The following is an 18,782-nucleotide window of genomic DNA, read 5'->3' as shown; positions in this document are numbered from 1 at the left end:
TCAGTAATTACTGATGGGATGTCCCAGAGCAATGCTATCTGAGTGGAGGGGAACAACAACAAAGTAGGGTGTAATCAGACCTGAGGACCTCGTACCGCTGCCTGCAGCACACTACGCCCAAAGGCGATATCCTCATGCCTTCTTACATCCACCTGATAAAATCTGGTGAATGTATGGACTGAAGACCAGATTGCGGCCTTACAGATTTGAGCCATAGAGGCCTGGTGATGCTCTGCCCACGAAGCACTAATAGCCCTAGTGGAGTGCGCCTTGATTTGAAAAGGCGGAATTTTCTGTTTCAAACCATAAGCTTGAACAATAACTTGCCGAATCCATTTCGAAATGGTAGATTTCGACGCTGCCTGTCCTCTATTAGGACCTTCTGGCAATACCAACAAAACATCAGTTTTGCGAATTTGAGCAGTCGCTTCCAGATAGGCTTTGACTGCTCTCACTACATCCAAAGAATGTAGTGACCTTTCTTCCATAGAACAGGGATCTGGAAAAAAGGAAGGCAGAACAATATCTTGGTTTAGATGAAAACCTGAAACCACCTTCGGTAGAAAGCTAGGATGAGGGCGCAATACCACTCTATCCGTGTGCATGATTAAATAAGGCTCTTTACAGGAAAGAGCTGCTAATTCTGATACTCTTCTAGCAGAAGAAATGGCTTCTAGAAAAATGAACTTCCTTGTCAACAGGACCAAGGGAATTTGACGTATTGGTTCAAAAGGCTGTTTCTGTAAAACTGACAGAACCAAATTCAAGTCCCAGGGGTTTAGGGACGCCTTAACCAGAGGATTAAGGTGCGTTACCCCCTGTATAAAGCTTTGGACCAAAGAATGCGAAGCAAGCGGCCATTGAAACAATACTGACAAGGCCAAGACCTGGCAGAAAATCAAGAATTCTACCTATGACATATTTTCTGGGATGCCAACCCCTGCATTCACACCAGGAGACTCTATGATAAATCATTCTGGAAGCTGGCTTCCTTGCATTAATCAAGGTAGAAATCACAGGGCCTGAAAGCCCACGACTCTTCAGAGCGTGGGTTTTAATAGCCAAACCGTCAAATTTAGCGTTTGTAAGGCAGGATGGAACACTAGACCTTGGGATAACAGGTCTGGATGTGATGGTAGGGTCCACGGTGAACCTACTGTCAATTTTACTATTTCTGCATAACAAGCTCTTCTGGGCCACCAGAAGTACCGACTTCTTTTCCTGCCTGATCCTGCTAAGAAGTCGTGGCAGCAGCAGAATAGGAGGGAATGCATAAATCAGTGAGAACCAATGCCACGGAGTCACCAACGCATCTGTCCTGCATGCAAGAGGATCTTTTGTTCTTGACACAAAATTGTCGATCTTGTTGTTGAACCTGGACGCAAAGAGATCTACATCCAGAACCCCCCATCTTTGGCATATGGCCAAGAAGACATCGGGGTGAAGAGACCATTCCCCTGGGACTAACTGCCAGCGACTCAAGTAGTCCGCCTACCAGTTCTCTATCCCCGGAATGAAGATTGCCGATATGCATGGCACATGCTTGTCTGCCCAGATTAAGATCTGGTTTACTTCTCCCTGAGCTGCACGACTCCTGGTGCCTCCGTGGTGATTGATATAAGCCACTGCTGTGGCATTGTTGGACTGGATCCTGACAGGGCAACCCTGTAACCTGAGTGTCCAGGCCTTTAGGGCTAGATACGCCGCACGGATCTCCAGAATGTTGATGGGTAAGGTCCTCTCGGTCTTGGACCATCTCCCTTAGACAGTCGACTGTTCCAGAATTGCTCCCCAACCCGAAAGACTGGCATCCGTTGTTACCGCTGTCCGGTTAACTGGAAAAAAGGATTTTCCTTTTTGCAGATTTTCGGGTATCAACCAACTGAGGCTCTGACGCACTGTAGGAGACAGACGCATCGGAAACTCTAACGCCTGAACCTTCTTGTTCCAGTCAGACAGGATACTGTATTGCAGCAGTCTCGAATGAAACTGAGCATAGGGAACTGCTTTGAATGAAGCCACCATCTTTCCCAGCAGCCCTTATACAAAAGCGAATAGAGGGACCCTTCTTTGCCCTGACTACCCGAATCAGTTCTTTTATGGCACTGATCTTTGCCTGGGGTAAAAATACCTTCTTCTGGCTTGTATCTATGACCAGACACAAATACTCTAGTCTTCTTACTGGTTTTAAAGAAGACTTCTCTAAGTCGAGGACCCAACCTAGGTATTCCAGGTAGTTGACTGTGGTTTTGGTCCAAGCGGGCTACCGACTGGTCTATCAAGAGCAGGTCGTCTAGGTATGCTATTACCGTTATACCTTGGGCCCTTAAACTGGCCAGCGGAGGGGCCAAGATTTTTGTAAACACCCGAGGTGCAGTAGCTAGCCCGAAAGGCAGAGCTATAAACTGAAAGTGGCGTTTTTCTACTTCGAAACGCAGGTACTTTTTATGCGCAGGGAAAATAGGTACATGCAGGTATGCATCCTTTATGTCTATTGACGCCAGAAGTTCTCCTCCTTGTAGGATGGAGACTACCGATCGGATCGATTCCATGCGAAAGGACCGTATCTTTAGGAATCGGTTTAGATCCTTGAGATCTAGAATGGGTCTGACATCTCCATTTGGTTTTGGAACCGTGAAAAGGTCTGAATAAAACCCCAATCCCTGCTTTTGCGTGGGAACAACCACGATAACTTTTTGCGACAATAGTTGCTCCAACGCTAGAAAGAGAGACTTCTTTTTCTCTGGGTCTCTAGGAACATTTGATCTGAGGAAACGAGGAGAGGGGAATTCTTGGAACTCTGGTTTGTAACCTAGAGTTAATGTGGAGATCACCCATCTGTCCTGGAAATCCTCTTGCCAGAGCCTTGAGAACTGTAGCAGTCTTCCCCCCACCCGAGCGAGCGGGGGTGCTCCTTCATAAAGAGGCTTTAGTGTTTTGTCTAGTAGACTTCCTCCCCCAGGACTTCTTTTGTCCCTGGGGTTGACTCTGAAATTTATTTCTTGAGCCTGACAGAGGAGGCCGTCGCGACTGCCTGGAAGCTGATGCTTCTGGAACTGGGGACAGAGTGCGTTTAAAAGAGGGACGTTTACTCCTTTTCTTAACTGGCATGAGTGTGCTTTTCCCACTCGAGATCTTTTGGATATAATTGTCCAAATCCTCTCCGAACAGCCTTGCACCACGAAAGGTAAATCCAGCCAGAAGCTTCTTACATGGGGATTCGGCTGACCAATTTTTCCTTGTCAAAAGAAGTTTATTGAGTATACAATGTTATAAAGATACATAAAGATACATAAAGTAAGTTTACAAGTATCTATAAAGTAAGCTCATTGTTTTACAGTAGGGTTTATATAGGTAAATATCATGAAATTTCAAATATTAAACATTGGGTTCACGTAAACCTAAATTAAAGATATATATAATTTCCTTAGTTACTTTTGTAGGTATTTAAATGATTTATACCTACTATACATATTGTTTACAAGTAGAGTGTATATAGGTCAAATAAATTCTGATAATGAGCTTTAATCGTAAGGTGGAGAAAAGGAAAGAGAAAGAAGAAAAAGGGTTGAAAGGTAGAGGTATGGTCCACAAGGTTGTCCCGCTCGTCAGTTTATTATTCTTTTTAGTTCTCTTTGAAGCTTTAGAATGGGTGTCTCTGTAAGTCATTTAATCTGTTACCATGGCAACAGGACAGAGTCATTGAAATTTGACAGGAACTGTTGTTTTATCCAAGGATGCCAAAGTTTTTCAAATTTTGGAATTTGATTTTGATCGATGGCTACCATCTTAGCATGGGACATTGTATTATTCATTCTGTGAATTGTTTCTGCTAGTACCAATGTAGGAGATTTCCATGCCTTGGCCACTGTTTGTTTTGCAGCCGTTATTAGTTGGATCATAAGTTTGAATTGAGAGAGTGTTAACCATTCCGGTTTTAGATTAAGTAAAGTTAAATATGGATCTGGTTGTATTATTTTTTAAAATATTTTAGATGCAATCACGAAGACTTCCTTCCAGAAGGTTTGGATTACTGGGCACGTCCACCATATGTGTAAATATGTGCCTATTTCTGGGCATCCTCGAAAACAAAGAGTTGAGGTATTAGGTGAATATTTTGCCACTCTAGCGGGTACAAGGTACCAGCGAGTTAGGACTTTATAATTTGTCTCCAGTGCCAAGATGTTGGGTGAAGATGACTTAGATGTGAGCCATATATTAGACCAGTCCGTGTCTTCTAAAGTTCGTCCCAGGTCCTCCTCCCACCTCTGAACGTAAGAGGGTCTATTAAGATTTGCTACTCCATATAATTGATTATAAAGTGATGAAATTGTACCTTTAGCAAATGGATCTTTTGTACAGATTGATTCAAAAATGGATAATTGGGATAATGGTGTATCCCCCTTTAGGAATGGTGTATAGAAATTTTTGATTTGGAGATATCTAAATATCTCAGAGTTTGGTAGATCATATTTTTCTCTAAGCGATGGGAATGAAATTAATGATTTAGATGCTATGAAGTCATTTAGTGTCTGAATGCCTGATGTTGTCCAAGCTTTAAAAGAATTTGGGTAGATCCATGCCGGATAAAAAGCCGGATTTCTGATAAAAGAAAGGAGAGGATTGTGTGGAGATTGTAACTGATATTTGGTTTTTAGTTTATCCCAGAGAGATAAGAAGTGTTTAGTTATGGGATTATGAATTTTAAAGCGGTCTTTAGGATCAAGCCATAATAAATTTGATATTAATAGAGGGTCATTTTCTGAAGCCTCTATAAATACCCATAATGGGATTTCCTGTTTTGCATGGTATTTGGACAGACTGGCCAAATGTGCTGCTCTGTAGTAGTTAGTAAAATTAGGGTATCCCAGGCCTCCTTTATTTTTGGGAAGATGTAGTGTGTGTATATAGGTATACGTGGTTTAGAAGAGCCCCATATAAACGAAGTTGCTCTTTTTTGTACTATGCTCAAAAAATAGGAAGGAATTGGAATAGGGAGGACTCTGAATAGATAAAGCAATTTGGGTAGGGCTGACCAATTTTTCAACCATAAGATTCTACGCATATGCACCAACCCAAGCATAAGGCGAGAGGTCTGAAGGATAGAATCTCTGATTGCATCAACTGCAAAACACAAAGATGCTGGTAGGTTGGCAAACCCCCGGGCTTGCTGTTCAGGTAAAACTTTGAGGACCTGTTTAACATGGTCTCTCAAGTATTGACAAACACCGATTGCTGCCACTGCAGGTTGAGCCACTGAACCTGCCAAGGAGAAAACGTTTTTTAACAGGAATTCCAATTTCTTATCAGTTGGATCCCTAACCATCTGAGCGTTGTCAACAGGACAAGTCAGACTTTTATTTACGGAGGAAATGGCGGCGTCAATTGCCGGTATACCCCACATCTTTGTAAATTTTTCCTCCATAGGATAAAGTGTTGAAAACTTTTTTGGGAGGAAAAAAATTTTATCTGGGTGATCCCACTCAGAATAAATAAGCTTTTCCAGTAAACTATGAACAGGAAAGGCATGTGTAGTTTGAGGAGGCTTCAGTGAACCCAAACAAGAAGAGGGTTCTTCAACTGACTCAAATACGGGTAACCTAAATGTAGAGTGGACCAATCCAGCAAGAATTTGCCCCAGCAACTTCTCCTCCTGAGACGCTGAAGAGGGCCCTTCTCCACTTGATTCTTCAGAAGAGGAGTCATCAGTTACCTCCCGATCCTCTGAGGGGGAATCTTCTTTTTCTCCAGAGTTCCCATGTTTGAGGGTCCAGGGTGGCAGAGGGGGACCTAGTGCATTTTCTTTCACTGAGTGAAGATGCGATTAAGACCACTAGTCTTTCCTCTAATCCATTAATGGTTGAGGAAAAAACCTCCTGAGTAATGTATACAGGGGCTGAAGTGCCAGAAGCAGTTGCAGCCCCTGACCCAGACGGCTCACCCTGGCCAGCTTCCCCAGGTCCTTCAGTGGGGGAAGGTGCTGCAGAAGGGGGGTCCTCAGAGCCTGAGGGAGATCCCCTAGAGCCCCTATTTTTCAGGGTACTTGTACTTCTTCTGCCCATAGTGCAAAACAACAAAGGCAGAGGCACTACCAGAATGCACTGACTGCTGAGCAATGTAGTTCAGCAACTGCCGCTGCTACCAAGTCTCAGTCTGGTGCTCAAGTAAATGTTGCCTGGGAATGCCTGTGTCTCCCACCTCACATGCGCCTGTCTGCTCTGTGTCCCTCTATAGGCCGTATGCATCTGAAAAAGAGTGCACCTTATAGCCTGTGTGCAGCCTGCAATGTGGGCATCTAACCACGCCGACGCCGCGTTAACGCTCCGCCCCCCCTCCTCCGCCCGTCCCTCCCGCCCCCCCTCGTCTTTTCAAAAAAAGACTGCTTTCCCGTGCGAGCCGAGGCTCCGATCCTCAGAACCAGCATGGGGGGGAGGCTGGGGCGGAGGAGAGAGGAGGGCCGGTGGATGAGAAACCGCTGTAATGGCGGTGGCGGCAGGCGGCGCGGTATATTACCGCTTCCCTGTGCCTTACCTAAGCCGTGGGGGGAGAATCCCTGCATGAGAAAACACCCCTTCCCACATCCTACCTGGAGCATGGCTTGGAGGAGCGTACAGTGTGGACACCGAGACAAGACAGATCAAGCATGAAAAGGTATGTGCTCTTGACAGCCCCCGGTGGCGACTATAGGCATAGCATACATTTACATAAAGGAGAAACCTATTAGAACTAGAAAAATTATTAAGGAGTCTCCCTTACCTTATCCAACTGCAGGGTTCTGTGTAACAGACCCAATCTTCACCTCTCACGGTGGGCTCCGTTTAGAGAAAAACCTTCAGAGACTGGGGCCCCCTATGTATAGGGGGATCCACAGTTCTGGGCCTGTAAAGCACCCTGCCAGGGATATGGCTGAAAAAAACAAATACTGGATCCCGGGGTCCAGCTCTCTAAAAAGAGAAGCGTTACAGGTAAAACCTCGTTTCTTCAGACACGAGGCCCGGGTATCATCCAATTCGGCCTGGAAAAGACACTTTGAATGGATCCGGTTGCATGGCTTGCCCCAGTATAGGATATTCCAGTGGAGCTCAGCACAGCACATCTTTACTCGTGACCAACACCTAAGACACTGGCGAAAAAACTGAGGCACTCCCAGTAGGGGAGGGGTTATATAGGGGGTTGAACTTCCTGTCCAGGGTGTGCCAGTGTCAAATCACCTAGTGATACCCTATAACCCATCAGTAATTATTGAGGCTCTGTGTCCTGTGATGTACGAGAAAGAAATAGATATAGCCTCCAAAACAATAGTAATAATTAGAAATATATAGAAATTTGTACCATCATCCAGAAATTTAGAGATACAGGTATATGAAAAGGGAGCATAGTCCCCCAACCAAGCTACCTTAGAGAACAGGGGCAATTGGACTATTGCGGTACAAGTGAAACCAGTATAGATATAAACAACTGTATAGAAAAATATATAAAAGTTTATCAAAACATATTTAATAATATATGGCAAATAACCAAAACAGATTAAAAGCATGGGTATCATTAAAATAATGGTCCCCAAACAGGGAAAATCAGTGGGATAGTTGATCATGGATAGCGTCTGGATAGGGGGGGGATTTCAAGTCAATGGACTGGTATCTTCTATAGAGATACAGTGGATTAAGGGGTCCCGGGACAGCTGGGAATGGGGGTAACCATACCCAGCAAGGGTCTGCGCTGCTGTAAGGTAAAGAGCAGAAACGCAAGAGATTGGAGTGCAAAAGAGCACACACACTTCTGCCCAATGGGCACAGCTCACAGAGATGCTATGGTTCACGAGTCCCGGATTCAGCGTCCATTAGCTTGCAATGGACGCTGAGTATGGTTACCCCCATTCCCAGCTGGCCCTCACGTCCCGGGACCCCTTAATCCACCGTATCTCTATAGAAGATACCAATCCATTGACTTGCAATCCCCCCCTAGTCGCCGTGGGGGACCCTTTGGTGACGTCCTGTGCTCTGGGTATGCCAGGTGTTAATATTCTCCTGATAAAGCAGCATGATTCCGCGAAACTAGTTGAGACACTATCCGTGATCAACTATCCCACTGTGATTTTTGGGGACCATTATTTTGGTGATACCCATGGATTGTTACCATGCTTTTAATCTGTTTTTGGTTATTTGCCATGTATTATAAAATATGTATTAATAAACGTTTATATATTTTTGTATACAATTGTTTATATCTATACTGGTTTCACTTCTACCGCAATAGTCCAACTGCCCTGTTCTCTAAGGTAGCTTGGTTGGGGACTAAGCTCCCTTTTCATATATCATGTTTTTGTTTTTATTTGTTTAAAGCTGAACTCCAGAAATGTTTTTTTTACTTGTGCTCTATACCTCCAATCACTAGCTTTGGCTGCAGTGAGAGTTGTGGCTGGAACAGTGAAAGGATCCTGTTGCTTACTCTCCCTTTCCCCATTCCTTGTCCATTCACCTTGTATTTTTTTCACAGAATACAAGGCATTCTGTGAATAGACAAGGGGAACAACAACAGGATCTCCCCTTATGCATTCACAGAACATCGTGTATTCTGTGAAATAAATTCAAGACATTTTGTGAATGGACACAGGGACAGGATAGGGAGAGCAAACAGCAGAATCCCTAGACTTTCGTAACTGCAACTCTAATCCCCACATTCTGGAATGAGAGAAACTAGGATTTTAAAACCAAAACAGCATTGATACAGACCTTGTATTACCGCCATTAGTGGTAGCATTTGTATGTTTGTATAGAGCACAAGTCAACAAAAAAGTTCACTGGAGTTGAGCTTTAAAGGAGAAGTCCAGCCAAAGCTTGTTTGGCTGGACTTCTCCTATGGATCACAGGAGTGCAATTCGTTTTGCACTCCTGTGACCTGGTTTCAGCAGAGAGCAGGCTGTGGTCCGCACTCTGCTGATGTCACAGATTTCAGTCCAGGCACTGCGTCATCCCGACCACGGAGTCTGGATCCACCAGGTGCATGGACTGACACCCGTCTCAGGCTCTCAGTGAGCTGCTGAGAGGCTGAGACGGCCGCTCCGCCCCTCCACAGCTCAGCGCTCCAAATGAGCGAGGAGGGAGTAGAGCAGAGATCTGTGACTGACAGTCTGCAACTCTCTGCTCATGGAGCTCTGAAAACCAAGTGATTGGCGGTGTTCGATCGCTCGGTTTTCAGTGCAGAGGCGCGGCGGGACAGATGCAGCATCGGACCGATGCTGCATCCACCTAGGTAAGTGTGATTGGGAAAAAAAAAAAAAATCCTTTACTTCTCTTTTAAGGCTTGTCTTTTTGCTGCAAGGTTCTTGTTTAAATGTACTTTAAAGTAGTTATAAATTAAGCTCCAAGGCTTAGTATAGGTAATATCTATTCAATTGTATGATTTAGATTGATTTGTGTTTTTCAGGTTTACAACTACTTTAAGTTTGTACTATATGCTCGTGTGTATTTTTTTTTCTTTTTTGCAAGGCTTCCATTTCACAAGCCAGAAGCATACTGCTGGGATAATTATGCTGTGCTCAAACTGGCCCTAGAGTCAGTATAAGTGTGTATTAATAGAACTGTGATGGGTACATAGGATTGTACGCTTCTCTGGGGTAGGGACTAATGTGAATCTATGTAATGTGTAACGTCAGCGCTATATAAAAACGATATTTCCTGCCTTACCTGCTGTAATATGATATGGCCTCCTCATAGTCTCCACTTCTGAAGGCCTCATTTCCCTTATCCTTCTCCCTTTGTGCAAGAAGGCTCTTCTGCTCCAAGCTCAGACCTGGAAAGGAGTTTGCCAGTTACACACAACTGCACAGTCTGTATAAATGACTGAGGCCCACATTGTTACAATATAGAATCTTATCTAATTCAAGTCAACTAATGATAAACATTATGACACTCTAAAAATTACAGGTGTTTTGGTCTTGCCCTCGGTTGAAACACTTCTGGACAACCGTATAGCATATTACCCAAGAGTTCACAGACTATAAGATTCCCGACGATCCGGCTTTCTTCCTGCTCCACGGTACCGGAATCTCAGCGAAACATTACCAAAAATCAATCGTACGACACTGAATGCGGCCAAATCCTGCATTCCCCTGCTATGGAAAAGCGGCACGCCACCCTTTATTGGGACTTGGTTACGTAGAGTAGAAGACATCAATAAATTAGAGGATTTAATCCTTACAGCTCAAAATAAACAAGAGAAGCACTCTAAGGCATGGAGGCTATGGAACATGTTTCTTCTATCTGATGAAGGAGTGACACTGCTCGGACAATAGCCGACCAGCCACCACATGCCCTATTTATACTTATGGTGAGTGTAAATTCACCACTACCGGATTTACACTCTTCCACCCCTTTCCCTCCCGTCCCCCACCCCCTTTTTTCCCCCCTTGTGTACCCCCTCCTCCCCTATCTACCCTAGAATCTTTGATTTCTTGTTCCCTCTGACATTTTTCTTTTCTTCTCTGGAGCTGTTATTCATTTTTCTCTCCTTTTCTACAAGTTAGGAGCACACTTAATGCAAGAATCGGGCAGCTCAGGCTGTATTGTGTTAGCCGTTCATTCAAATGGCTAGCCATTCCACGGCAATGACAAATCTCTGAAACGGAAAACACCTCTCCTTTATTTTGCAGTATTAGATGTACCATTGTTATTTAATTTATCTGTTGAAATGATGAGACCCAGGAACAGCCCTGAATGTGTAAAAAACTAAAAGTCATTATGCCATTGTTTTTTTGTCATTACTGTAACTGAGCCTTGCCTTTAAATGTGTTCTACAATAATAAAAATTTTATATTTGGGAAAAAAAAAAAAAAAAAAAAGATTACAGGTAATCTGTTAAAAAGATTACAGGTATGAAACACCAGCAGTATGGTTACCTGATGTGTCTATTGATTTCTTTATCTTTGCAGCTGTTGTGTTTATTACTGTCTTGGGCTGGTCAGTTTTCTTGGTGTCCTCATCAATGTTTGATAGTTCTTTTTCAATATCAAACCTAACATAAAACAAAATATCTATAAGTATAATACAAATTGGCAAAACAAAGCAAAACAACCTTGAGTAAAACATGTTTTTGTTTAATAAAACAGAATATACATACAGTGGTACCTTGAATTACAAGCATAATTCATTCCAGAAGAATGCATGTAATCCAAAGCACTCGTATATCAAAGCGAGTTTTCCCCATAGAAGTCAATGGAAACTCAGATAATTGGTTCCACAGTGACTTCTATTGTATGCAGTACCGCATGTGGCCAGAGGCGAGGGGGCACCAGAGACACTCGGAAACTGCTCGGATGCACTCGGAAACAATCAGGAACAGAGTGTTTCCGAGTGGCTCTGAGTGCCACCGGCGCCCCCGCACCTCTGGCCAAATACGGTACTGCACACAGCAGAGGCTTGAATCCTGCTCGTTTTGTGGGACAACGCTCTCAAACCAAGTCAAGATTTAAAAATAATAATAGCTCGTATTGCAAAACGCTCGTTAACCGCGTTGCTTGCAATCCGAGGTATTACTGTATATATACATACACATAACTGTATATATGCACACACACATACACTCTATGTGCATGTCTGGTATGTGCACACGTTTTAAATACAAGAATGTTTAAAAACAACATAATTTGCATATTACATACATAATATAAACACCTCCAACTTACATACAATGAACATGTAACACCTATATTTTATTTATGCTTACCTGGATCTTCCTTTTGTATACCTCAATTGACTTCAATTGTAATAGGATTTAACAATAGTCTTTTGACTCAAGGGCATCTCATGTCTCATGAGTAATTTATATCTAATTTCATTATATACAGAACACCAGATTGTTTAAAATTATCAGTACAGCACATACATACTACACTTGATCTTAATCAAAAGACTGAGAAGCAGTTATCTGTTATCAGTGCAGTAGTTAATGAAATCACCTTCTAACAAGTAGTAGTTAAACACAGCACAAGCAATAATTATTATTATCATCATTATTTCTCACCTGTCCCAGTCCCTGTAATCTCTGGGCACTTTACAGATGCTAGCACGATTTTCTTTTTTGCTAGGCTGAAACAGAAGTGGGATCAAATGTTGTAAAAACAAGTTCAACTCCAAAGAGAAAATATAGTGAGGGGTATTTACTAAAGCCCTGTACGCACAGGCCGAATATCGGGCGGTATCGGCCAGTTCAATAGAAGCCAGCCAACGTTCAGCCCGTGTGTACGTCAGACAGTCTGACAGAAGCCGGCTGAATGTCCGTCTTCTGTCAAAGGGTCATGACCAAAAAAGGTCTTCTGAATGGCATCGAATCAGCGCTCTCAGCCAATGGCCGACCCAGTCAGCCCAATGGGTTGAATAAAAAAAAAAAACTGCTAGTGTGTACCAGGCTCCAGTTTTAGTAAATTCCACCCAGTGTGTTTTCAGGGAACACATAGGTCGGGTCATTCATAAGCTTTGCGCTGCGCTACATACTAAGACGAACAAAGATCTTCCATTCTATGAATAGCGTAGGACCCACTAATAATGGGGTACTTTGTTGCAGTAAGTGGGCTTAAGCACCATATAGCCATATGGTGTGACCAAGTCCCCATATTTTTTGAAAATGTTCAGGTGTTTTAAATAGCCCTGCAGGAGTTAAATGTCATTGTTTGCTTGTGTGGGCTGTAATCTTTTGTTCTGTCCTACATACTAAAGGGCACACAGTGCAAACCCTATAAGAACAGGTAGGCCCCAAGGCTGTGCTAAGTTTAGCTAGATGCATTTAGAGGCTCAAATAACCTCTTAAACTGCCATTAGAGGTCTTTTATAGGGCTTATTGATTTATGTGAAAGGTGAGTTGAAAGATGCAGTTTAAGGGCTAAATATGTAACAGCACTATCAGGGACTCCTTTTCGTTCGTCCTCATTCTGTCATAAAGAGATAAAGGTCTACTGTAAATGTTTTCAAGCCATATGTCTTTGGACTCTTGGACCTGTAAAATAGACTTGTTAGTATTGCTTTGTGTTTTCTTATTCCAGTAATGCTGAAACTTGGTAAAGCTGAAGGTTAAGTATGCATATTTTTACATAGTTACTGTGGTCCAGCTTGGAGCAATGTAAGTATGTATATGTCACACCTAGAAGATCCCTGTGGAAGCTGCTAACTTTCAGGTCCCATGCTGAGCAGCTGCCCTGCTGCTTATTGAATGCCAGAGGCTGCTTACATGATACAGGTACCATTCAGAGAACACTTTGAATTTTTTTCAACAAATGCAAAGTGTCTGATACATGAAGTGGGGCAGTGACTTCATGATCAGAAAAAAATGATAACGTGCCGGTGCACAATAGCCCATGCTATCCCTTCCTACAATAAAACATGCTTATTGATCAATGTGTAGAGATAAGCTCCACATTTGGTGGTCCTATCTATAGATCATCTTATTTTGCTCTAGAGTCTGTGTACTAATTTACAGTATGTTTTGCAATACTGCAAAAAAACCCCATGGGTGACGCTTTTACACCTCCCAGCACACAAAGTCAACAAAACTATCTTTGTTTTCCAGCATCCAAACTACAACAATGGCCTGGAAGAAGCACCCTGACCCCTTGCCAGAAGTGAAAGCTAACAAATACAGACAGCCTTGTTTGATAAGTGAGGTCTTAGACAGTATTCCCCTGGTCAGAGAATGCCGGTCCCAAGCCTGTACAAATGGGGAGGTTTGAGGAAAGATCTGATGACCAACTGTACCTCAAAAAAAAATTTGCAAAGAAAATTTTGTGAAAAGGGCTCTCCAGCACATCAGACATGGTGCCCAGAGAGCTGGCCTATACAACAGTCGAGAGCCAGACACAACTGAATTATATATTTCAAATATTTCGGGCAACACTCATCCAGTAAATACAGATAATATGGGTGCACAGCAGATGTTGCGCCGACTCAGGCTCTCTTATACATCCAACCTGCAGCTCTTTATCCTTTATTTTTCATCTTCATTAGTGACTTTATCAATAAAACAGTTTCAGACCCAACAAAGATCCTTCCTCAGGTACAAGAAGCATGATTGTATCATGCTTTCTGTACCTGAGGGGGGATCCTTGTGGGGTCCGAAACTGTTGTATTGATGAAGTCATTAATGAATGCAGGTTGGATTCTGCTTTCATATATACAGTATATATATATATATAATATATATATATATATATATATACACACACAACACACACACACACACACACACACACACACACATATATATATATATATACATACATATACACACAGTGAAGGAAAAAAAGAGTATTTGATCCCCTGCTGATTTTGTACACTTGCCCAATGAAAAGATGATCAGTCTAGACTTTTAATTTTAATGGTAGGTTTATTTTAACAGTGAGACAGAACAACAACAAAAAAAACGCATTTCAAAAAAGTTATAAAAAAGTTATAAACTGATTTGCATTTTAATGAGTGAAATAAGTATTTGACCCCTTCCCAAAACATGAATTAGTACTTGTTAGCAATCACAGAGGTCAGACGCTTCTTGTAGTTGTCCACCAGGTTTGCACAAATCTCAGGAGGGATTTTGTCCCACTCCTCTTTGCAGATCCTCTCCAAGTCATTAAGGTTTTGAGTGTGACATTTGGTAACTCGAAACCCTCAGCTCCCTGCACATATTGTCTATGGGATTAAGGTCTGGAGACTGGCTAGGCCACTCCAGGACCTTAATGTGCTTCTTTTTGAGCCACTCCTTTGTTGCCTTGGCCGTGTGTTTTGGGTCATTGTCATGCTGGAATACCCACCCATGACCCATTTTCGAAGCCCTGACTGAGGGAAGGAGGTTCTCACCCAAGATTTGACGGTGTATGGCCCGTCCATCGTCCCTTTGATGCGGTGAAGTTGTCCTGTCCCCTTAGCAGAAAAACACCCCCAAAGAATAATGTTTCCACCTCCATGTTTGACGGTGGGGATGGTGTTCTTGGGGTCATAGGCAGCATTCCTCCTCCTCCAAACACAGTGAGTTGAGTTGATGCCAAAGAGCTCGATTTTGGTCTCATCTGACCACAACACTTTCACCCAGTTCTCCTCTGAATCATTCAGATGTTCATTAGCAAACTTCAGACAGGCCTGTACATGTGCTTTCTTGAGCAGGGGGACCTTGCAGGCGCTGCAGGATTTCAGTCCTTCACAGCGTAGTGTGTTACCAATTATTTTCTTGGTGACTAAGGTCTCAGCTGCCCTGAGATCTGGGCTGATTCCTCACCAGTCTCATGATCATTGAAACTCCACGAGGTGAGATCTTGCACGGAGCCCCAGACCGAAGGAAAGTGACCGTTATTTTATGTTTCTTCCATTTGCAAATAATCGCACCAACTGTTGTCACCCTCTTACCAAGCTGCTTGGCGATGGTCTTGTAGCCCATTCCAGCCTTGTGTAGGTCTACAATCTTGTCCTTGACATCCTTGGACAGCTCTTTGGTCTTGGCCATGGTGGAGATATTGTAATCTGATTGATTGATTCTGTGGACAGGTGTCTTTTATACAGGTAACAAGCTGAGATTAGAAGCACTCCCTTTAGGAGAGTGCTCCTAATCTCCGCTCGTTACCTGTATAGAAGACACCTGGCAGCCAGAGATCTTTCTGATGGATCAAATAGAGGATTAAATATTTATTTCACTCATTAAAATCCAAATCAATTTATAACTTTTTTGAAATGTGTTTTTCTGGATATTTTTGTTGTTATTCTGTCTCTCACTGTTGAAATAAACCTACTATTAAAATCATAGACTGATCATTTCTTTGTCAGTGGGCAAACATACAAAATCAGCAGGGGATCAAATACTGTTTTCCCTCACTGTATATATAAATACATATATAAAGTCCCTATTCATGTGTGCAATGGCTGTATGCAGAGGAGCTGTGTATAATGTATATACAAGGTCATGCAAAATCATTGTGTATCCTTTTCAAATTGTGGTGTTTATGGAGGATGAGCATCATTGCTATACAATAGGAGATAGTATAAGCCATTAAAAATACAAGAGATAACGTCCCAAACACGCATTTTAAATGAGAACTAACTCCACATATAAAGTTGGGGGGGCTTTATAACTACTAATCATATGTATAAACACTCCGGCTCTAATAATGATTAGGAGATTTTGCTGTTATTTATTTTACATTAAATAAATATGTTGCTTTACACAAACCCTTTAAACCCCCCCCCCCCCCCCACTGTAATTGTTGTACTATCTGGACCAGGCTTGTCCAAAGTCAGGCCCATGGGCCAATTGTGGCCCACGTTCTGGTTTCAAACGGCCCCACTGGTAATTTGGCTATAGGAAAGAGGGGGCGGGTGCCACCGGATTACACAAAGCTGCGATCTCCTGTGTACCCGGCGATCAGTCACACAGTCCCGCCTCCTGGCCCAGGATTGGACCACTGTTCTGTCTATCACAGGTGGGACTGTGTGTGACTGATCGCCGGGTACACAGGAGATAGCAGCGCTGTGTAATCTGGCGATCTGGCACTGACGAGGCTGCAGATGTGCAAGGATGTGCTGGCGGCATTCATTTACAAGGGTGAGGCTACATTAATGGGCAATGGAGTGGCTGCTGATGGGCACTGTGCAGGCTGCATTAATGGGCAATGATCAGGCTGCATTGATGGACTGTGACCCTTATTTTGCTTCAAAGTTCTTTATATAAAATTGAAGTCTTTTTCCTGAAATGTCCCTCTTAAAATGTAGGTGCGTGTTATTTGGATATATCCAAATAACACGCCCAAGCTCATCCTTAGTCCTGTGCAGCGCTCTGGAATTTGTTGGGGGCCATAAAAGAATATATATATATATTCAAATAACACGCCCGAGCTCATCTCTTCAACACACACAGCCACAAAGGCAAGAGATTTCTTGTTGGGCAGTGTATTAGTGCTCGGGCGAACACACTTAGACCAACTTTTAATGGTTCAAAGAATGTCACGCAAAATGGTCAAATGGTCGGCCCTCCCGCATGTTCACTTCATTAAATCTGGCCCTCTTTGAAAAAAGTTTGGACACCCCTGATCTAGACTACTGAAATTGGCGGATTGCAAGGCTTGAAAGGTTTTAGACAAACTGACCTCCTCTGCTTTTTTTTTATATCTGTGTCATGGTTACTTGTACTGTTGGCATATGTGGACAGTATTCGTTATCATTTTTGTGGGCGCCACTGTTGGACACAGCACAGAAAATTTTCAATGTGTTTTGCAATGACATTGTTGCAATTTTACTGATTACAGTGCATGTATTACTTTCCAGGGGTTGCATCCAGCAACATATTGATTACAATTGTTATCAATAAAAAAGGTAGAATCATTTAATAATGACATTTAAGAGCTTGGATTTTTCCAGTTGCATTTGTTTATACATAAATTTAAAATTCAGCTTTTACACATGCTGTAATACTAACAGAATATAGCTCCATTTAGCATGGCAGGTCCACTGTAAAATGTATGAGCTGGCCTCTAAAGAGAATGTGATTAACCCTAGGGACCCGTCCACACTTGGGCAATCAGGAATTATGGGCAGAACTGGTGTGATTCTGCCAGTGACTGCAAATCGCAGAAAAAAGCACAACGCGCGTTTGGGTGGTATTTATCCTGAATGACACCCGAAGCACGGTACAAGTTTGCCACAACTGTCTCATGAAAGAACACAAGAATTGTGTCGAGACGCGTGTAAAAGCATGCCTGGTCCAGGTCTAATGATTTTGTCCCTGGGCTTCTCTGCCACAATACAAAAACAAAAACAGAATAAATTGCAGATTACTGGTCCGTAGATTGAGTGACTGGATTTGTTTCTTTTTTTTAGGCTAAAAACAGTTTCCTGCAAGCACACAAATATCTGTTGATCTTGCCATGAAATGCCACGTCCTTGTCACTCACTCCCTGTGAGCTTCCAAGAAAGTGCAACAACTTTATCTTCCTTGTTTAAACTTCAAACCCCTTCCGCCCCTATGTAATAAGGATGACCAAATGTAGACATGTGCAAAGTCCAGCCTGGTTCGCAATCATGGCTCCCTCCGTAGATACAGTGAAGTTATTGTAGCCACTCAGTGATAAGAAGGGTGTTATTCACAGGATTACAGAACCAGGTTGAAATTAAGGGAAAAAAGCATCCAAAAAAATAAAAACTATTGCAGGCTCTTCATCCAAGGTCTGACAAGCTGCAATATATTACATTTTTGTTAGTTTTTTACATGTAAACACATTTTAGTGAAGTGGCAACCAGAAAGTTAAAAAAACCACATCTTTTTGGTATAGACAGATGGTTTTACATTCTTATGCATGCAAACAGGAAGTTTATAGCCTCTAAATAACCTGAAGAAGTAAACACAGTAAAATGGAGAAAAGGGTTTGGTTTATATGATACTTGGTTTATTTGGTTTATATGATACTCATATGCAGGGGTGGACTGATAACTCATGGGGCCCCCGGGCAATAGGAGATTATGGGGCCACACAGTATACACACACACAGTATACAATCACACAGTATACACATACATGTACACACAGTATACACAGACAGATGTAAAAAAAAAAAAAAACAGATTTATACATACTGTCCCTGGTTTTACTGAGGCTGGCAACCCTGATGGGGCCCCCTAGTGGCCCAGGGCCCTCGGGCAGTGCCCGAGTCGCTCAATGGTCAGTCCGCCCCTGCTCATATGTACACTCATACACATGTGCCTCCTTTCCTAGTGGTATGGAATAGAAAAAAGAAGTTGGTACTTTGAGTGAGGTGTATT

At 42.7% G+C, this 18,782-nt stretch overlaps 1 protein-coding gene across 1 annotated transcript in view; it reads right to left on the bottom strand.

The window, feature by feature from the left end:
* The window catches only part of SPAG1 (sperm associated antigen 1), a 145,194-nt gene that overhangs the window by 113,366 nt on the left and 13,046 nt on the right, over positions 1-18,782 (bottom strand). The window contains exons 5-7 of the mRNA XM_073632038.1: positions 12,022-12,086; positions 10,898-11,013; positions 9,687-9,792 (exon numbers count right to left, since the gene is read on the bottom strand). Of these exons, the coding sequence (XP_073488139.1) occupies positions 9,687-9,792; positions 10,898-11,013; positions 12,022-12,086 (287 nt within the window). The remainder of the gene's footprint in view (positions 1-9,686; positions 9,793-10,897; positions 11,014-12,021; positions 12,087-18,782) is intronic.

Source organism: Aquarana catesbeiana, linkage group LG05 (genome assembly GCF_042186555.1).
Source record: "Aquarana catesbeiana isolate 2022-GZ linkage group LG05, ASM4218655v1, whole genome shotgun sequence".
NCBI lineage: Eukaryota > Metazoa > Chordata > Amphibia > Anura > Ranidae > Aquarana > Aquarana catesbeiana.
The sequence above is the reverse complement of the archived record's forward strand: the minus strand, read 5'-3'. Positions and strand labels throughout refer to the sequence as shown.